General features: G+C 32.5%; 1 protein-coding gene and 1 long non-coding RNA gene across 4 annotated transcripts in view; one reads left to right on the forward strand and one right to left on the reverse strand.

Moving 5' to 3' along the window:
* Window positions 1–17,702, reverse strand: part of LOC114326907 (phosphatidylinositol 3-kinase catalytic subunit type 3) — an 88,986-nt gene that overhangs the window by 18,047 nt on the left and 53,237 nt on the right. For both annotated transcript variants that reach the window (XM_028275364.1, XM_028275365.2), the window contains 3 exons: window positions 17,151–17,604; window positions 14,135–14,278; window positions 13,656–13,945 (listed from right to left, as the gene is read on the reverse strand). In XM_028275364.1, coding sequence (XP_028131165.1) covers window positions 13,656–13,945; window positions 14,135–14,278; window positions 17,151–17,604 — 888 coding nt within the window. The remainder of the gene's footprint in view (window positions 1–13,655; window positions 13,946–14,134; window positions 14,279–17,150; window positions 17,605–17,702) is intronic.
* LOC126884948 (uncharacterized) lies at window positions 5,772–10,866 on the forward strand. Of its 2 annotated transcripts, none has more exons than XR_007698203.1 (3): window positions 5,772–5,897; window positions 5,996–6,257; window positions 10,344–10,866. It is a non-coding gene; the product is annotated as an uncharacterized LOC126884948 (long non-coding RNA). The 2 variants fall into 2 exon arrangements; XR_007698204.1 differs by lacking the exon at window positions 10,344–10,866 and adding an exon at window positions 6,587–6,982.

Below are 17,702 nucleotides of genomic sequence, written 5' to 3' on the forward strand. Positions count from 1 at the left end.
AAAACGGCAAAAAAGATAGAGATGAGGAGAGAGGAAGGCTACAGAAGATGAAGACATTAAAATGAGACATTAAAGAATATATTGCGGCTAATAAGTTCAATATTGGATTTGATATTCTGTGAAATATTTGAGATATGGCTTAGTATGAAAACCTCGTATCTCATTTTACAGAAAATGTTACAGTAGAGATTTTAAACTGAATTTCTGCATACTCTAACCTAACCTAAAAACAAAAAACTATCCTTACGTATTTTTGATTTTGAGCATATTTAAATCGTTACACATAAATATTTCACACATATCTTAGGTTAGAGTATGCAGACATTCAGTTTAAAGCCACTTTTGTAAAACTGTTTGTGAAATGAGATACGAGGTTTTCATATCGATATGCAAAAGTAACTCCAATTAGAACTTCATTGAAAAATAATACAGTAATAGCCGCAAAGTAGTTTGGAGTGTTCTACTAGATACAGAAATTTAATACAGTTTTACAAGCATCATAGAACTGACATTAAACAATAATTTTCGAGAGATTTTAGCGAGATAATGGGTATATGTTTACTAATATCAATGTCATGAATGAGGAATCAATAGAAGCAAAAAAATCAATAAAATTATGAAAAAATTACAAAAGTTTATACAAGATTTATAGGAAAACTGTTAGAAAAAAACGAAGACTTTGTATTTAACAAGATCACAAATTTGATTTAGCGGAGAGCAAAAAATTAATAAAACCAGTTAAAATCCTTTAAAAAAGGTACATTTAACACGTTGGCTGCCATAATTAAAAAAAAAAGTAGGTGCCTACGGCCACGAGTCTCCCGTTTCTATGCTTTTGAGACAACTACGATGGGTCACGCGGCTGTTATCAACAACTACATGAGACACAACATTTGTGTCTCACGGTAGTCAACGTGTTAATTTAAAAAATCCCCTTAAAGGACTACATCATAGAACGTTTTCGAACTAATTAGTTCATCATCAGTGCTGTTAACAGGTTTTTACATACATGAGCCCCCAAAATATAGGGGTGAAAAAGTGAAAACGTACATCTTTAAATGCAGTAGACCTGTAGAATATTTACATGTTTATGTTAAATTAAGTGTGACGTTTAAGGGGATGGGTACGTATTTTTGGCTGCAATGCTATTCAAATGGAGATTCATTTTTTTCGAATCCTGAGGAAACTAGTAAGTATTTTTGAAAAATTTAAACGCAGAATGAAAGATTACGTTATTATCGAGGGCCGAAAGTCCCTGAGAGCTTCTATAATGTTTATTTTAATAAGTTACAGGGGTGAAAAACTAAGAGAAAATTTAATGTAGTCTTTCATTCTGCGATTAAATTTTTCAAAAATATGTATTGGTTTTTTTCAGGATTCGAAAAAAATGAACACAATGTCGGTGGTAATATTTTCCAAATCTATCTTTGTCTTACAACGCACTCAGTCGAATAGAATATTGTCAGCATATTGTCAGTCAGACAGTGACAATCAGTGACAATTTTAAATATTTGACATGGCATCGGGAATATTTTGAGTTGTTGATTAAATAATATTGATATATACAGTCGCAAAAATAAAAGAATAGGGATTTTCATTCACAGTCATTTGTTTCGAGCTTCTGTCATGTGTCACATACAGTGCCGGATTTAGGGTACTTGCGGCCCTAGGCCAAATTACCCCGAGCGGCCCCCGATAACTTCAAGATTATGTAATTAAAGCATAAAATATTTCATATTAATACATAACGTTTGTTTTAATTTTACTTTTTAAAATTGGTACAACATACAGAGCATACATAACATAATTTAGGGTACTTGCGGCCCTAGGCCAAATTACCCCGAGCGGCCCCCGATAACTTCAAGATTATGTAATTAAAGCATAAACTATTTCATATTAATACATAACGTTTGTTTTAATTTTACTTTTTAAAATTGGTACAACATACAGAGCATAACATAAATGAATAGAAATCCCACTAATGTTCTAAATATTTGAATACGGTACATAAATAGGTTGAAATGTTGTATTCGCTAATTAAATAATCTTGGTTTACAAATTTGGCTAAAACCCCAAAACAGCTCTATAGTCTGTTCGCTAAACTCAGACACAATTGGCTAGTGATTTTAGTAGGTAACTTTTTTGTTTTTTGCCAATGTTGCCAAAAATAGCAAAATTACTATTTAGTAATTATTTGCTATTTAGTAACTCTTTTTTTGCCAATTTTACCAAATTGGCAAAATTACTTACTAAAATCACTAGCCAGTTGTGTCTGAGTTTAGCGAACCGACTATATGTACCAACAATTTCTATATTTATAAAAAATATATAATTCAAAAAGTTAGCAAACAGCAGTTATTTGAAAAATTATTAATATTGCTAAAATTATTATATTATAAATTAGTATTGTAGTTAATTGTTAAAATTAAATAACATTTGTTTCATTCGGGGGGAAAAGTACAGGCGACAACAAAAGACTAAAAAAAGCCGAGTTGAAAAGACATTATAAGTAAAAGAATAAGCAAAATAATATGAACTGTAATAGTAATAGGATACGGTACTGAAAAATAAAAATATTAAGGATACAACAAATAAACTTCTAGATCGGTCAATTCTAACATTATTCTCTAATACTGAAAAATGTCAATGTCATGTTCTTAATTTGGATAAAGTTAGATTAGTGATTAACATTGACACTCACTCTAAACACTCTAGCTTTTTGGCTGCAAAATTTTTAATTAAATCGTTAAAGTCTAAGGCTTAAAAAAGCTCAGCATTTGAAACAAAACTTGCCAAACTAGACAATCTAGAATCTTCGTCAGAAGTCGAGTTCCTCAAGTAGTTTTTGATTCTTTTCAACACGCTGAATGATCTTTCTCCAGATGCATTAGATGTCATCATGCATAGTAGAATGCGCAAAGCCGTGTCCATATTCGAAAATAATGTTGTTAACTGTTTTTCACGAATGAGTTTCAGATACTCCAAAAGTGTATTCCTCGGAGGATTGGTAAATTGGTAATCTTGTTATCATGAGGTTCTCTTTCTTCATCCAATATACTTTCAACAAAGCCTTTGAACTGTACCTACACACTCTTCTCCAAAGTCACCGTCTATGTTGATTCGATACTTTTTAGCCAATATAGAAGCTTTTCCCCTGATTTCTTTATTGGAAATTGCCGATAAGTTGTTTAAAAATCCAAATTCTTCATTAAGGCTGAAATAAACTTCGGACCTTTCCTTCAATTCTGAATAAAGCCTGTCAATTACAACATTGAATGTATTAATCTTTAATTTGCCATTAAAGTGGGGTTCAGTAGATTCATCTTTGTCTTCGCCAGGGAGAGCTTTTCTTTTAGGGCCTCTTTTTTTTTCAAGAATATAGGTTTCCTTTTTAGACAACTGTTTTCCTCTTTTTTTCATAGGAATCAAAGTTGTCTCTCAGACTCAAATCCTTTAGGGATTTGTATATGTTGCAAGTCACATTCAAGTCTGTAGCAGTCTTTTGCAATGTTTTGGTACTCTTGTCAAAACGTAAAATATCGTACCACATGTTTAGTAGAATAGCATTCTCTGATTTTAAAAATTGTTTACTGATTCCATTAGCTTCAGCTCGGCTCACATTTGTTTCCTCTGTATCGGCTGATATTTTTTAAATTGCATCGTAGTAGCTCCAGTAGTTAAGTAAAATAGCTTTTACAGCATGCCATTTGGCATCTTCTAACGTTTACTCTTTTTGTAAGGAGTTTCTTATTGTTATTGCTATTTTTGACAATGTTGTGACAATTTTTTTACCAAAAATTTTTTTTACAAAACGCTGTGGCCCCCTTTTGCTTGCGGCCCTAGGCCGCGGCCTAGTCGGCTTAGTGGTAAATCCGGCACTGGTCACATAATATTAATATATCTACGTCGTACGTTATTGTTATATACCAGTGATGTGGGCAGAGACATGTAAAGAGAATAGACTTGGCTAGGGATATGCCACTCAATGCATCGAGGTGTAACGCCGACATAGGATTGAGTGGTCTAGCCATCTTTGTCAGTCACATGCGCGGGATCGTTTAGTTAAAAGAGATAGATAGACCACCGATCGACTGTTTACATGCTGTTTCCGCGTTACGCTTTTTTGGTGAGTATGCCGAGTCTAGGCTTAATATGTCAATGGATGTGGGTTATATACCAATGATACAAACCAAAGACGTATGACATATTAATATTATGTGACACATGACAGAAGCTCGAAACAAATGACAATCGATGAAAAGCCCTATACCCATGAACGATCACATCAATCACTTATTTTGTATTTTCTATCTTTTTCTATAGCAAACGTTTGTTATTTATAGAAAAAGACAGCAAATACAAAATAAGTGATTTATGTGATCGTTCATGGGTATTCTTCCATTTTTCCGACTGTAGTGTATTTGATAAATAATTGATTTAAGACATGAACTTAATAAAAAGTTATTTATTGTGTATTATTAATTTGTGAAAGATCCAAGCAGATAATACATCAGGATAATATATTCTGTGATCCAAGTATTTTGTTGTTAAAGATGTTCAAAATTGTAAGCGTTCCACAGTAACAATATATTATTAAAAAATCACTTTAACACTTTTCCTCTTTTCTCGATTGAGTATTAGTTTTTGTTGTACATATAAATTATTATTAAAATCACTGAATACATAGTGAAAAAATTATCACATTCATTTATTAACTGAATTAATCATTTGCAATTATACAAATAACAGTTATCCAAGAACATTCAAAAGCCATCTCTTTAAGTTAATGATGACATTTTCAAGTAGAATGACATTCTAACAACGAACTGTCAATACTGATGGAATGGCCCCGTCCCATTCAAATAGTGAAGTGAGATTGCCGCCAACATACAAGAGAGAGGTCCTAGAGAGAGACAGAGAATGGGCAGGAAAATTTGACAGGCCGTGTAATTTGAGTTGCCTATATAAATGGACCCAATTGAATCAGTATTGACAGTTCGTTGAATGGACCTCATATTTTAACTTGAAGGCTGATTGGCAGTAAATATTTCAAAATTGAAATATTTTTTTTTGTATTTACAGAGTAAATAGAGTACAGAGTACCATACTTGGTGTTTAAATACTTTTCAGAATTGTTATTTGTATTTATCAAAACAAATACTTTCCTAAAGTATTTGGGAGTTAAATAATTTTAAAACTATTTAAATACTAAATTAGTGGCTGTTTTATATAAAGTGAAAAAGTCCTTGATTATGTTTTTATGTTACATTTATATTTAGAATTTTATAAGAATTATAAAAATGAGGTCCATTTCCCCGATTTAAGTTGATATAGGCAACTCAAATTACAGGGCCTGTCAATTTTTCCTGCCCATTCTTTGTCTCTCTCTAGGACCTCTCTCTTGTATGTTGGCCGCATTAATGGACGGCCTAAGTCTGACGTCACAAATGTCACAAAATTGGGAAGAGCTTATATTGACTCCAAACAATTTTGTTTGTAACGTTAAATGGTCATAAGGAATTTTTCATGTATGTGCTTTGTGTGGCAAAATAAGACTTCATTTAGGTATTTCGTTAAAGAAACGTGTTAATAAAGAGATTTTTATTCGTTTTTGCTCAGGTGGTTTTTATGCCTTAATGGTTGAAAATAAACATAACCTCAAAACTGTTTACGTTCTAATCATTAGGCAATCCAAACCACGTGACCTCTGGTTGGCACACAAACTAACAAAGAGGTTATGTTTGTATCTATTTATCAATGATTTTTCATTGTTTATCCTCGTAGTTTGTCTATTTTGGATTTCGTTTCCTGTTTTTGTGAACTTTATAAACTTTACCACAATGCAAACTGATTATTTAAGGAAATTATTATTGGAAACTCCAGATGTTGCGAGAAAGGTAGGCGAAACAAATTTTATTTACTGTCATTTTGCCCCGATATTTATCAATAATGATGAATTTTGCAAGCAATAACATTATTTCTTTTATTGTTTTAGATATTTATTGAAGCTGAAAATAATTGGGGATTTAGATCCATACGCAATTCAGTCAGAATTGGATTTTACAGTAAAGTGCAGACCATCAAGTTACTATTATAGATATTTATACATATCTGGTGGAATCTCGCAGTTGCTACTCTAAGCAGCAGATGAAAGCATACAAAAGCCTTCAGGCACATAAATATTTTACAGCTGGATTTGTTTTGAATGGAGTAAAAATTGGTAATGATTTCCTGATTTCCATATTATTGTTGGAAAGGTATGCCTTTATTTTATTTATTCACCATTAAGAAATATATGGATAACAGTATTAGTGTCTTTTGGATAAATTGGTTCTAAATATTAGATTTATTTACGTGTATATATCTGTATGAAACCAGACATATCGTCGTCGAACTCCATAATTATCTGAAAATGATTTATTACTGCCATCTATTTGAATTACTGTCATGATTGTTCTAAAATTATATTATATGAATGTCTGATTTTAAATAAAATATTCTCAATCATTGTAAAGAACGCAAATACTCTAATAAAAATAAATTTTTGTAGTTCAAGAATTTCCAAAAAAATAAAATATTTTTTTAGGTGAAGCATTTCCAAAAATCTAATGCTAAACGACTAAATGCTTGGGTGGGGTGATAGCCAGTTCTGATGACATAGCAAATGCAGATTGTATACATATGGCCGGTAATAGTGAAGTCTGCAGCAATCCTATTTTTAGCTGAGTATGCCCAGGGCAAGACAGACGAAGAAGAACCCAATGTTACAGCTACATGGTTTGGAGATAGCAACATATGCATTCTCTGATGAAAAACTAATGAGTTTTGAAACTGTTCACTTCTTCATCATGAGTAATTATGTATTGGTCTTTTAAATGTGTATTTATTTTTGTAATTAGTATCAACTTGTAATGATAATATACATTTATCGTTTAAGGTATGACTATGTTTTGACTCTAAAATAAATGATTTAAAAATCGAATCCTGCCTCTTTCTGTTAGTAACTACCCATGGATATCACAAATAGTGATTACTGATAGGTTTGTTCGTAGAATGATCAGCAACTCTTGCCAACCATCAGACACATGCGCATTCGTAGTCTATGAATGCTAACTATTAACTGCTCATGCATCTGATGGTTGGCAGCAGTTGCTAATCGTTTGTGTCGTACTATGAACAAACCTATTAGGTCTGGATCCCATGTACCAAAAAAATTGATTAATAGCAAGCTGAAAATTTGTTAATAGCTTAACGGTGTTCAGTTGGACAAACTTTGATGTATTGTGACACTGGAACAGGGATAGTTTTAATTGTGAAACAGTTTGGAAACTCAGATTTGGAACATCAGATTACAAAAACATCCCATATATTTTATCGGACAGAACATCCAATTGATTTGTTATCCTTTCATTAAATTCTCATGCAAAAATCAGACTGCTATTACTAACCAACATGATTCCTGTAGTTTGACATGGTCTTCGTGTTCTACTCATTAAAATGCCCAGTTGGTGATTTTTTCACCAGTCTGGTTTTTGCATGAGAGTTTAATGAATTGGTAGCAAATCAATTGGAAGTTTTATCTGACAAATTACATAAACATTTTCGTAGTTTGACGTTCCAAATTTTTAACCTGTTCCACAGTTAAAACTTCCAGTGTTCCCGTACATCAAAGTTTGTCGGACTAGACACCGTTAAGCTATTAATAAATTTTCAGCTTGCTATTAATCAACTTTTTTTTGGTACGCGGGATCCAGGTCTATATGGAATAAATAAATAACAAAACAAATTCCCTGTCAAAACTGCATTTATTTTGAATAGAATGAAAAACAAAATAATATTGTTTCAACAAAATAGGGGATAAATGTTAAAATTTAGTATTAATAAAGTTTGTCACATTGGCCTAAACATTAATGTCACTAGTTACGTTAGGGTCACATATAAATAATTGTAATAATATTAATAAAAACCTTAAATCCTAGCATGAGTGCGTCCTGTTTTTTGATAATTTAGTTAGGCGAGGAAACAAATGAGTTTCTAATAAGGCTTTTCATCGATTGTCATTTGTTTCGAGCTTCTGTTAGATGTTGTATAATCCGTGTATAATATTACTATACACGGATTATATGACATATAACAGAAGCTCAAACAAATGACTGTGAATGAAAAGCCCTATAGAGGGAACACGAAAAAAATTAACATTAACCGATCAGCTCGACTTCCACACTTCACTACTATACAAGTTACAGGCATGTTTTCAGCACTTAAAAAAATCACCAAAAACGAAAAGTTTATAAAATAATCAATCTAATGAATGTCTTTAAATACTATATTAAGCTCAAAATCACGACAAAAAACAAATTAAAATTAACATTATTCTGATCAGTTGGACTTCCACAGTTCACTACTATACAAGTCACAGGCATGTTGTCAGCACTCAAAATCACCAAAAACGTAAAGTTTATAAAATAATTAATCTAATGAATGCCTTTAAATACTATATTAAGCTCAAAATCACGACAAAAAACAAATTAAAATTAACATTATTCTGATCAGTTGGACTTCCACAGTTCACTATTATTAGCGGTGTGCAAGTACTTGGAAGGGGAAACGAGAAACGACCCTGCGCGAGTCGCGGAGAAATATTGCAACTATCTTAAATAATTCATATTGTCAATTGAAATTGTCAAATTGACGTATATTTCATACCTTCTGTCAATGAAGCAGAAAAATTATATATTGCTCCACAATATTGATATGATATGCAATTATTATATAAAGGTAAATTTAATTAATTTTATTTTGCTTGCAGTACTGCATTTTAATAACTAATTTTATTTACTACATACAATTGTTGACGTTTTCATAACATAACCTGAATCTTATTTTTTCTTCTTATTATTTTTTTGGACTATGGCCTTGACAATTATCTAGTAACCAGGACTAATATAATTGGCCAATATAATTAAAAGTGCGAATTTTAGTATAGAGCGTAGAAATAGGGGTCGCTTTGCCGAACTTGCACGGTCCCAATACAAGTGGCAGGCATGTTGTCAGCACTCAAAATCACCAAAAACGTAAAGTTTATAAAATAATTAATCTAATGAATGTCTTTAAATACTATATTAGCTCAAAATCAGGACAAAAAACAAATTAAAATTAACATTATCCCGATCAGTTGGACTTCCACAGTTCACTACTATACAAGTCACAGGCATGTTGTCAGCACTTAAAATCTCCAAAAACGTAAAGTTTATAAAATAATTAATCTAATGAATGTCTTTAAATACTATACTACCTCAAAATCACGACAAAAAACAAATAAGAAAAATCAATAATTACATTGAGTTTAGGTTAGGAACAGTTTTGTGTGCCAACCAAAGATCACGTGGTTTATCTTTGACAGGTCGATGGATTGCCTAATTAGGCAATCCAAACCACGTGACCTCTGGTTGGCACACAAACTAACAAAGAGGTTATGTTTGTATCTATTTTTCAATGATTTTTCATTGTTTATCGTCGTATTTTGTCTATTTTGGATTCATTTGGATTTCGTTTCCTGTTTTTGTGAACTTTATAAACTTTACCACAATGCAAAGTGATTATTTAAGGAAATTATTATTGGAAACTCCAGATGTTGCGAGAAAGGTAGGCGAAACAATGTTTATTTACTGTTCATTTTGCCCCGATATTTATCAATAATGATGAATTTTGCAAGCAATAACATTATTTCTTTTATTGTTTTAGATATTTATTGAAGCTGAAAATAATTGGGAATTTAGATCCACATACAATTCAGTCAGAATTGGATTTTACAGTAAAGTGCAGTCCATCAAGTTACTATTATAGATATTTATACATATCTGGTGTAGTCTCACAGTTGCTACTCTAAGCAGCAGATGAAAGCATACAAAAGCCTTCAGGCACATAAATATTTTACAGCTGGATTTGTTTTGAATGGAGTAAAAATTGTTAATAATTTCCTGATTTCCATATTATTGTTGGAAAGGTATGCCTTTATTTTATTTATTCACCATTAATAAATATATGGATTAGTGTCTTTTGGATAACTTGGTTCTAAATATTAGATTTATTTACGTTTATATCTGTATGAAACCAGACATATCGTCGTCTTAATCTGTAAACTGCGAACTCCATAATTCTCTGAAAATGATTTATTACTGCCATCTATTTGAATTACTGTCATGATTGTTCTAAAATTATATTATATGAATGTCTGATTTTAAATAAAATATTCTCAATCATTGTAAAGAACGCAAATACTCTAATAAAAATAAATTTTTGTAGTTGAAGAATTTCCAAAAAAAATATAATATTTTTTTTAGGTGAAGCATTTCCAAAAAGCTAATGCTAAACGACTAAATGCTTGGGTGGGGTGATAGCCAGTTCTGATGACATAGCAAATGCACATTGTATGCGTATGGCCGGTAATAGTGAAGTCTGCAGCCATATTGCAGCAATCCTATTTTTAGCTGAGTATGCCCAGGGCAAGACAGACGAAGAAGAACCCAATGCATGTACATATGTTACAGCTACATGGTTTGGAGATAGCAACATATGCATTCTCTGATGAAAAACTAATGAGTTTTGAAACTGTTCGGTCAGAGTGCTTGTTGTGCTCACTAAACGAACTGAAATATAAGATGGCTTTGGCATTGTGTTGCAGCGATATGAAAATGGTTATTCATTTTTAATTATAATGTACTTCTTCATCATGAGTAATTATGTATTGGTCTTTTAAATGTGTATTTATTTTTGTAATTAGTATCAACTTGTAATGATAATATACATTTATCGTTTAAGGTATGACTATGTTTTGACTCTAAAATAAATGTTTTAAAAATCGAATCCTGCCTCTTTCTGTTAGTAACTACCCATGGATATCACAAATTGTGCTTACTGATAGGTTTGTTCGTAGAACGATCAGCAACTCTTGCCAACCATCAGACACATGCGCATTCGTAGTCTATGAATGCTAACTATTAACTGCACAACGCTAACTGTTAACTGCTCATGCATCTGATGGTTGGCAGTAGTTGCTAATCGTTTGTGTCGTACTATGAACAAGCCTATTAGGTCTGGATCCCGTGTACCAAAAAAATTGATTAATAGCAATCTGAAAATTTGTTAATAGCTTAACGGTGTCCAGTTGGACAAACTTTGATGTATTGTGACACTGGAACAGGGGTAGTTTTAGTTTTAATTGTGAAACAGTTTGGAAACTCAGATTTGGAACATCAGATTACGAAAACATCCTATATATTTTGTCGGACAGAACATCCAATTGATCTGTTACCCTTTCATTAAATTCTCATGCAAAAATCAGACTGCGATTACTAACCAACATGATTCCTGTAGTTTGACATGGTCTTCGTGTTCTACTCATTAAAATGCCCAGTTGGTGATTTTTTCACCAGTCTGGTTTTTGCATGAGAGTTTAATGAATTGGTAGCAAATCAATTTTAAGTTTATCTGATAAATTACATAAACATTTTCGTAGTTTGACATTCCAAATTTTTAACCTGTTCCACAGTTAAAACTTCCAGTGTTCCCATACATCAAAGTTTGTCGGACCAGACACCGTTAAGCTATTAATAAATTTTCAGCTTGCTATTAATCAACTTTTTTTTGGTACGCGGGATCCAGGTCTATATGGAATAAATAAATAACAAAACAAATTCCCTGTCAAAACTGCATTTATTTTGAATAGAATGAAAAACAAAATAATATTGTTTTAACAAAATAGGGGATAAATGTTAAAATTTAGTATTAATAAAGTTTGTCACATTGGCCTAAAATTAATGTCACTAGTTACGTTAGTGTCACATATAAATAATTGTAATAATATTAATAAAAACCATAATTCCTAGCATGAGTGCGTCCTGTTTTTTGATAATTTAGTTAGGCGAGGAAACAAATGAGTTTCTAATATATGGCTTTTCATCGATTGTCATTTGTTTCGAGCTTCTGTTAGATGTTGTATAATCCGTGTATAATATTACTATACACGGATTATACGACATATGACAGAAGCTCAAACCAAATTACTGTGAATGAAAAGCCCTATAGAGGGAACACGAAAAAATTAACATTATCCGATCAGCTCGACTTCCACAGTTCACTACTATACAAGTTACAGGCATGTTTTCAGCACTTAAAATCACCAAAAACGAAAAGTTTATAAAATAATCAATCTAGTGAATGTCTTTAAATACTATATTAAGCTCAAAGTCACGACAAAAAACAAATTAAAATTAACATTATTCTGATCAGTTGGACTTCCACAGTTCACTATTATACAAGTCACAGGTATGTTGTCAGCACTCAAAATCACCAAAAACGTAAAGTTTATAAAATAATTAATCCAATGAATGTCTTTAGATACTATATTAAACTCAAAATCACGACAAAAAACAAATTAAAATTAACAATACTCTGATCAGTTGGACTTGCACAGTTCACTATTATACAAGTGACAGGCATGTTGTCAGCACTCAAAATCACCAAAAACGTAAAGTTTATAAAATAATTAATCTAATGAATGTCTTTAAATACTATATTAGCTCAAAATCAGGACAAAAAACAAATTAAAATTAACATTATCCCGATCAGTTGGACTTCCACAGTTCACTACTATACAAGTCACAGGCATGTTGTCAGCACTCAAAATCACCAAAAACGTAAAGTTTATAAAATAATTAATCTAATGAATGTCTTTAAATACTATACTACCTCAAAATCACGACAAAACACAAATAAGAAAAATCAATAATTACATTGAGTTTAGGTTAATTAAAAATCTTATTTTGTCACACAAACCACGTAAACAATAAATTAAAAATTCCTTATGAGTGTTTAACATAAACAAAATTGTTTGGAGCCAAATATAAGCTCCTCCCAATTTTGTGACGTCAAGACTTAGGATGTCCATTTTCTTCATGCCTATTCCATCCGTATTGACAGTTCGTTGCATTCTAGTAATGTTTACATATCCATACCAGTGTGAATTTTACTACACGTAATTTGCCGTGTGAGGACAGAAAAAGTAGGAATAGCCGTAAAATATTTGCGAATTATGTACCGATGGCCTTAAAATAATCCTAGATTTTACATCAGGCAACACAGGACTCACGATAACCCGTGGGTAACTCGTGCAGAATCTCACATTATAGATTGTAAATAGGTTATTTACAGTCCGTAATGTGAAACTTCACATTATCATCATCATCAGTGCTGTAAAACTTGTTAACAACACTGATGATCAACTCTTTAGTTCGAAAACTTCTGTGATGTAGCCCTTCAAGGAAATTTTTAAAATTCCATTAAATTTAACACCTTTTATAAAGGATTTTAACTAATTTTTTGTAATTAATGGGATACAGCCGACTACAGGAAATTATTTTTCTTTGTGGATATTAAAAAATTAATAGAACACGAGATTAGAGCAAACATGGACAAGACTGTAGTTCTCTTTTGAGAACGCCATGATGATTGCCGACCTTCGTCGCGGAGATGGCACTTAAAGAAGAAGAAGAAAGTTTTAGAATATCAAAGCCAAATAGTCAGAAGAGACAAATTTTTGGAGGAATCTGCTTAGAGAGGAATATTTAAATTATAAATAAAACAAAATAACTTACATCAGCAACATCTTGGCGTAGATTAGTATCCTGATCTTCACATTCCAGCAATAAATACCAATAAAAATAATTAGCTAGGCTGAAATTCTTGCAGGCTCTATGAATTAGGAAAGAGGCCAAATCTTGGACCTCTTCTTCGTCGTTCATATGGCTCCTTAAAGTATCTGTATTTCCGCTGTCAGTTATGGGATTTTGAAGAAGGTTTTCTGGTAGACCGCTGGGTTTTTGTTCTGGATTTTCGATGACGCTGTTGACGTTAGAAGCGGCGATTTGATCAGCTAGAATAGTATCTACAAAAAAAAAAGGGAAATTGAGAACGCCAGACAATCCTTTATTGAATCGTTATGATTTACATCGGATCTATGTTCAACAGTGGACAAATTAGGGCTGATTGATGATGATGATGAGGATGAAATAGCTCTAAACTTTGATTTTACATCTTTTGTCCCAACCATATCTATATTAAACATTTTACGTACCTTGATTGTAGCTTGAAGATCTGTGCAACAAAGGTTCGTTAGTAATGGTGCTGTTACTCTCTTTACTGTCTTTCTTTTCTAGCTGCGCTTCTTTATCTTCTGTAAGAAAGTAAGCATCGCGACCTGGTGAGATCCTTGTGTAACCTAAAAAAATAGTGTATTATAAACAAGACGAAGAAGGGTAATGTTTTAAAAGTTTGTATCCGTCCATAATCTGTATTTAGAAACAAATAGTAAAAGCTTGCGTGCGTAGAAATCGGCCCACTTAAAAATTTGGTCATTTTTGATGTGTCGAATTTCCTAAACCGTGATTTTTTTAATATGTTATAGCCTTATTCTTTAACAATACTGCTGTAATAATATTGTTGCTAAACAGTTAAATTTTCATTGTATACCGGGTGTACGAATCAAACTGTGCTTTTTTCTCAAAGTTCGCGTCAGCCTGTGGAATATTCTAGCATTTATAAAATACTGAAATTAAAACCCAACTATAGCCTGATTTTTTCTCATCATTCTGTTTTTTGATTCATTCGCTTATGTTGGACCATAAAAAGTTAGGTACTTTAACAACTAACCATGTTTTTCATCAATACAGGGTGTTTTTAAATAAGTATGGCAAACTTTAAGGGGTAATTCTGCATAAAACATAATGACAGTTTGCTTTATAATCATATGTCCGCAAATGCTTCGTTTCCGAGATAGGGGGTATTGATATTTTTCTTACAAACTGACGATTTATTTATTGTTTTAAAACAGGTTGAGATATGCAAATGAAATTTGGTTTTAAGGCGTAGCTATTGCACATTTTTTGACATACAATTAAGACTTTAATATTTACAATTGGCGCTCATACGGGTAATATGACCGATCATATTTTATTACCCGTATGCCCGCCAATATTGAATATAAAATTCTTAATAAATAATCATTTCGCTGTGAATCGAAACAAGAGCAGTCCTACTTTAGTTAGTTTAGAGAACGCCAAAAGTGCTCTAACTAGTTTGAACTATTGTTAGAGTTTCTTCAGAGAGCACATATTCGATTCTCTCTAAACCATTAAAATTCTGACCGTCATGCGTCAGCTCGATCCACAAACGAAAGATTATCATGACATAGAGCCGTGGCGGCATCTGCTAAAAACTAACGAAAGTTTCACTTTTAATATTAACAATACATATTCAAAATAAAACTGTATCAGAACTAATATGGTTATACCATTCGTGGCTTCTAAAATTCCAACAAAGATTAGTTCCCAATACTCAGAATAGGAGTAAAACTAATAAAAATAGTAAATAATCATTTCGCTGTGAATCGAAACAAGAGCAGTCCTACTTTAGTTAGTTTAGAGAGCGCCAAAAGTGCCATAAGTGCTTAATAAAATTCTTAATTTGATGTCAAAAAATATGCCATAACTATGTCATAAAACCCGCCAAATTTCATTTGCATATCTTAACCGGTTTTAAAGCAATAAATAAGGCATCAGAGTGTAAGAAAAAATTCATCATCCCGTATCTCCGAAACTAAGCATTTGCGGACATACGCTTATCAAGCAAACTGTCATTATTTTTTATGCAGATTTACCCCATAAAGTTTGTCGCACTTATTTAGAAACACCATGTACTGATGAAGAACATGGCTAGTTGTTAAAGTACCTAACTTTTTATTATCCAACATAAGCGAATGAATACAAAAACAGAATGTTAAGAAAACCTGAGGCTTTACAGTATTTTATATATGCTAGAATATTCCACAGGGTGATGTGAACTTTGAGAAAAAAAACACAGTTTGATTCGTACACCTGGTATACAATGAAAATTTACCTGTTTAGCAACAATATTATTACAGCGATATTGTTAAAGAATAAGGCTATAACATATTAAAAAAATCACTTAAATCGGCCAACAGGTTTAGGAAATTTGAGACATCAAAAATGACCAAATTTTTAAGTGGTCCGATTTCTATGCACGCAAGTTTATTAAAGTATAAGTGGATATTGAGGTCTTTAAAACACGTGCTCGAAATAGAGCATGTGTTTTAAAGACTAGTTATCCACGAATACTTTACGCTATTTTTTTTATTGGTACACTTTGAACTCATGTACATCAGTATACCTTTCGTTGTTATAGAAATGAGAAAAACAAAAATTAACTTGCAATCTGCCTTCTTCTTCAATTGCTATTACTGGCTATATATCGCTTAAAAATGAGTTCTAACATTGATTACTTCAATAGTAAAGCAGAATCACGGTTAATACCGCAAAAATCGGAAGACGCTCATAAAAAAGAATAATAATAATAATAGTCTCCCATTTTATACCGCTTTCGTGGCTTTGGGATTATAGCAGGGTCTGCTATATCTAGGGCCTACGGTATACAAGGAAGGTAACAGTGCCAGTGCTACACTTCAACCGCCTATTATTACCCCAGGTTTTACCCAAGGTACTAATTTTATTCAGACTGAGCCGACCTGGGACCTATAGACATTTTCAAAAATGTCTAGTTGTTCTTGCCGGCGCTAGGATTTGAACCCCGGCCTACCAGCAATCGAGTCAAGCACACTACCACCTGAGCTACGCCGGCCCCAAATGAAAGAATAATAAAAGTTTATTAAATGGATGGAAGAGCAAATGGAAGTGCAACCTCACTGGCTTCCGATAATGTCGGTAGTATTAATTTGAACAGCATTTCCTCTGATTTAAAAAACGGAAGTACAAATATGTCAAACAATACCAACTGTACTTATCATATTCATTTAAAAGATTAAGATTTTCAAATATTTGGATAAAGCTTTGGAAACATTTTTTGTTAGTAATATTTAATTCATATTTTATTTATTTGACGTTACAAGGAATGTAATCCTGTCAGGTCAGATCAATATTTAAAACTTTTAAGGTAACTTTAAAACACGCGCGTTTTTGAAAGTTGAATTTAAACACGCTGAGGCGTACTTTAAATAAGCAAAATGGGATACCAATAAAAAAAAAAAGATTATATTAAAACTAAATGATGTTTCTTACCATCTTGAATGGTCTTAAAGTTTTCGTATTTCAAAGCCTGTACTAACTGCAAGAGATACAACATAATCTCGTCGTCAGGCGCCTGCTGTAGCCTCGAAATAGCGTATCTGCGCACAGCGGGATGCGCGAAATTCGGGCTCAGTAGTTCCAACGCATCTTCCACATCCATTGGAGCCCACATTTCCATCATATGTAGAGCCTGCCGAACTTCGTTGTGCTGGTTCCAATTGACGCACTTCAAAAACTTCGCTAAGGCTTTCTTCTGGGTGCTGAGGTAAAAGCGGTACTTCCAGACGTGATCTTGCTCTTCGTTGGAAAGGTTTTTGGTAGGGGGATAGGAGACGATGGTGTTGAGGATGTCGCGCATTGTTGCGTTCGGTTTGGCATCTTTATCGCAATGGCCGCTTCGCAGAGATCTGGCGAGTTTGTGATGTTTGCTCTCGACAAGATTTTCCTGCAAACAATAAAAAATAACAGTTATAAAGTAAATCACACAAAATGAATGTTTTTTTAACATTGAAGATTGGCTGGTTTAAAATGCTTAGTTTAAAA

Source organism: Diabrotica virgifera, chromosome 5, assembly GCF_917563875.1.
Source record: "Diabrotica virgifera virgifera chromosome 5, PGI_DIABVI_V3a".
Taxonomy (NCBI): domain Eukaryota; kingdom Metazoa; phylum Arthropoda; class Insecta; order Coleoptera; family Chrysomelidae; genus Diabrotica; species Diabrotica virgifera.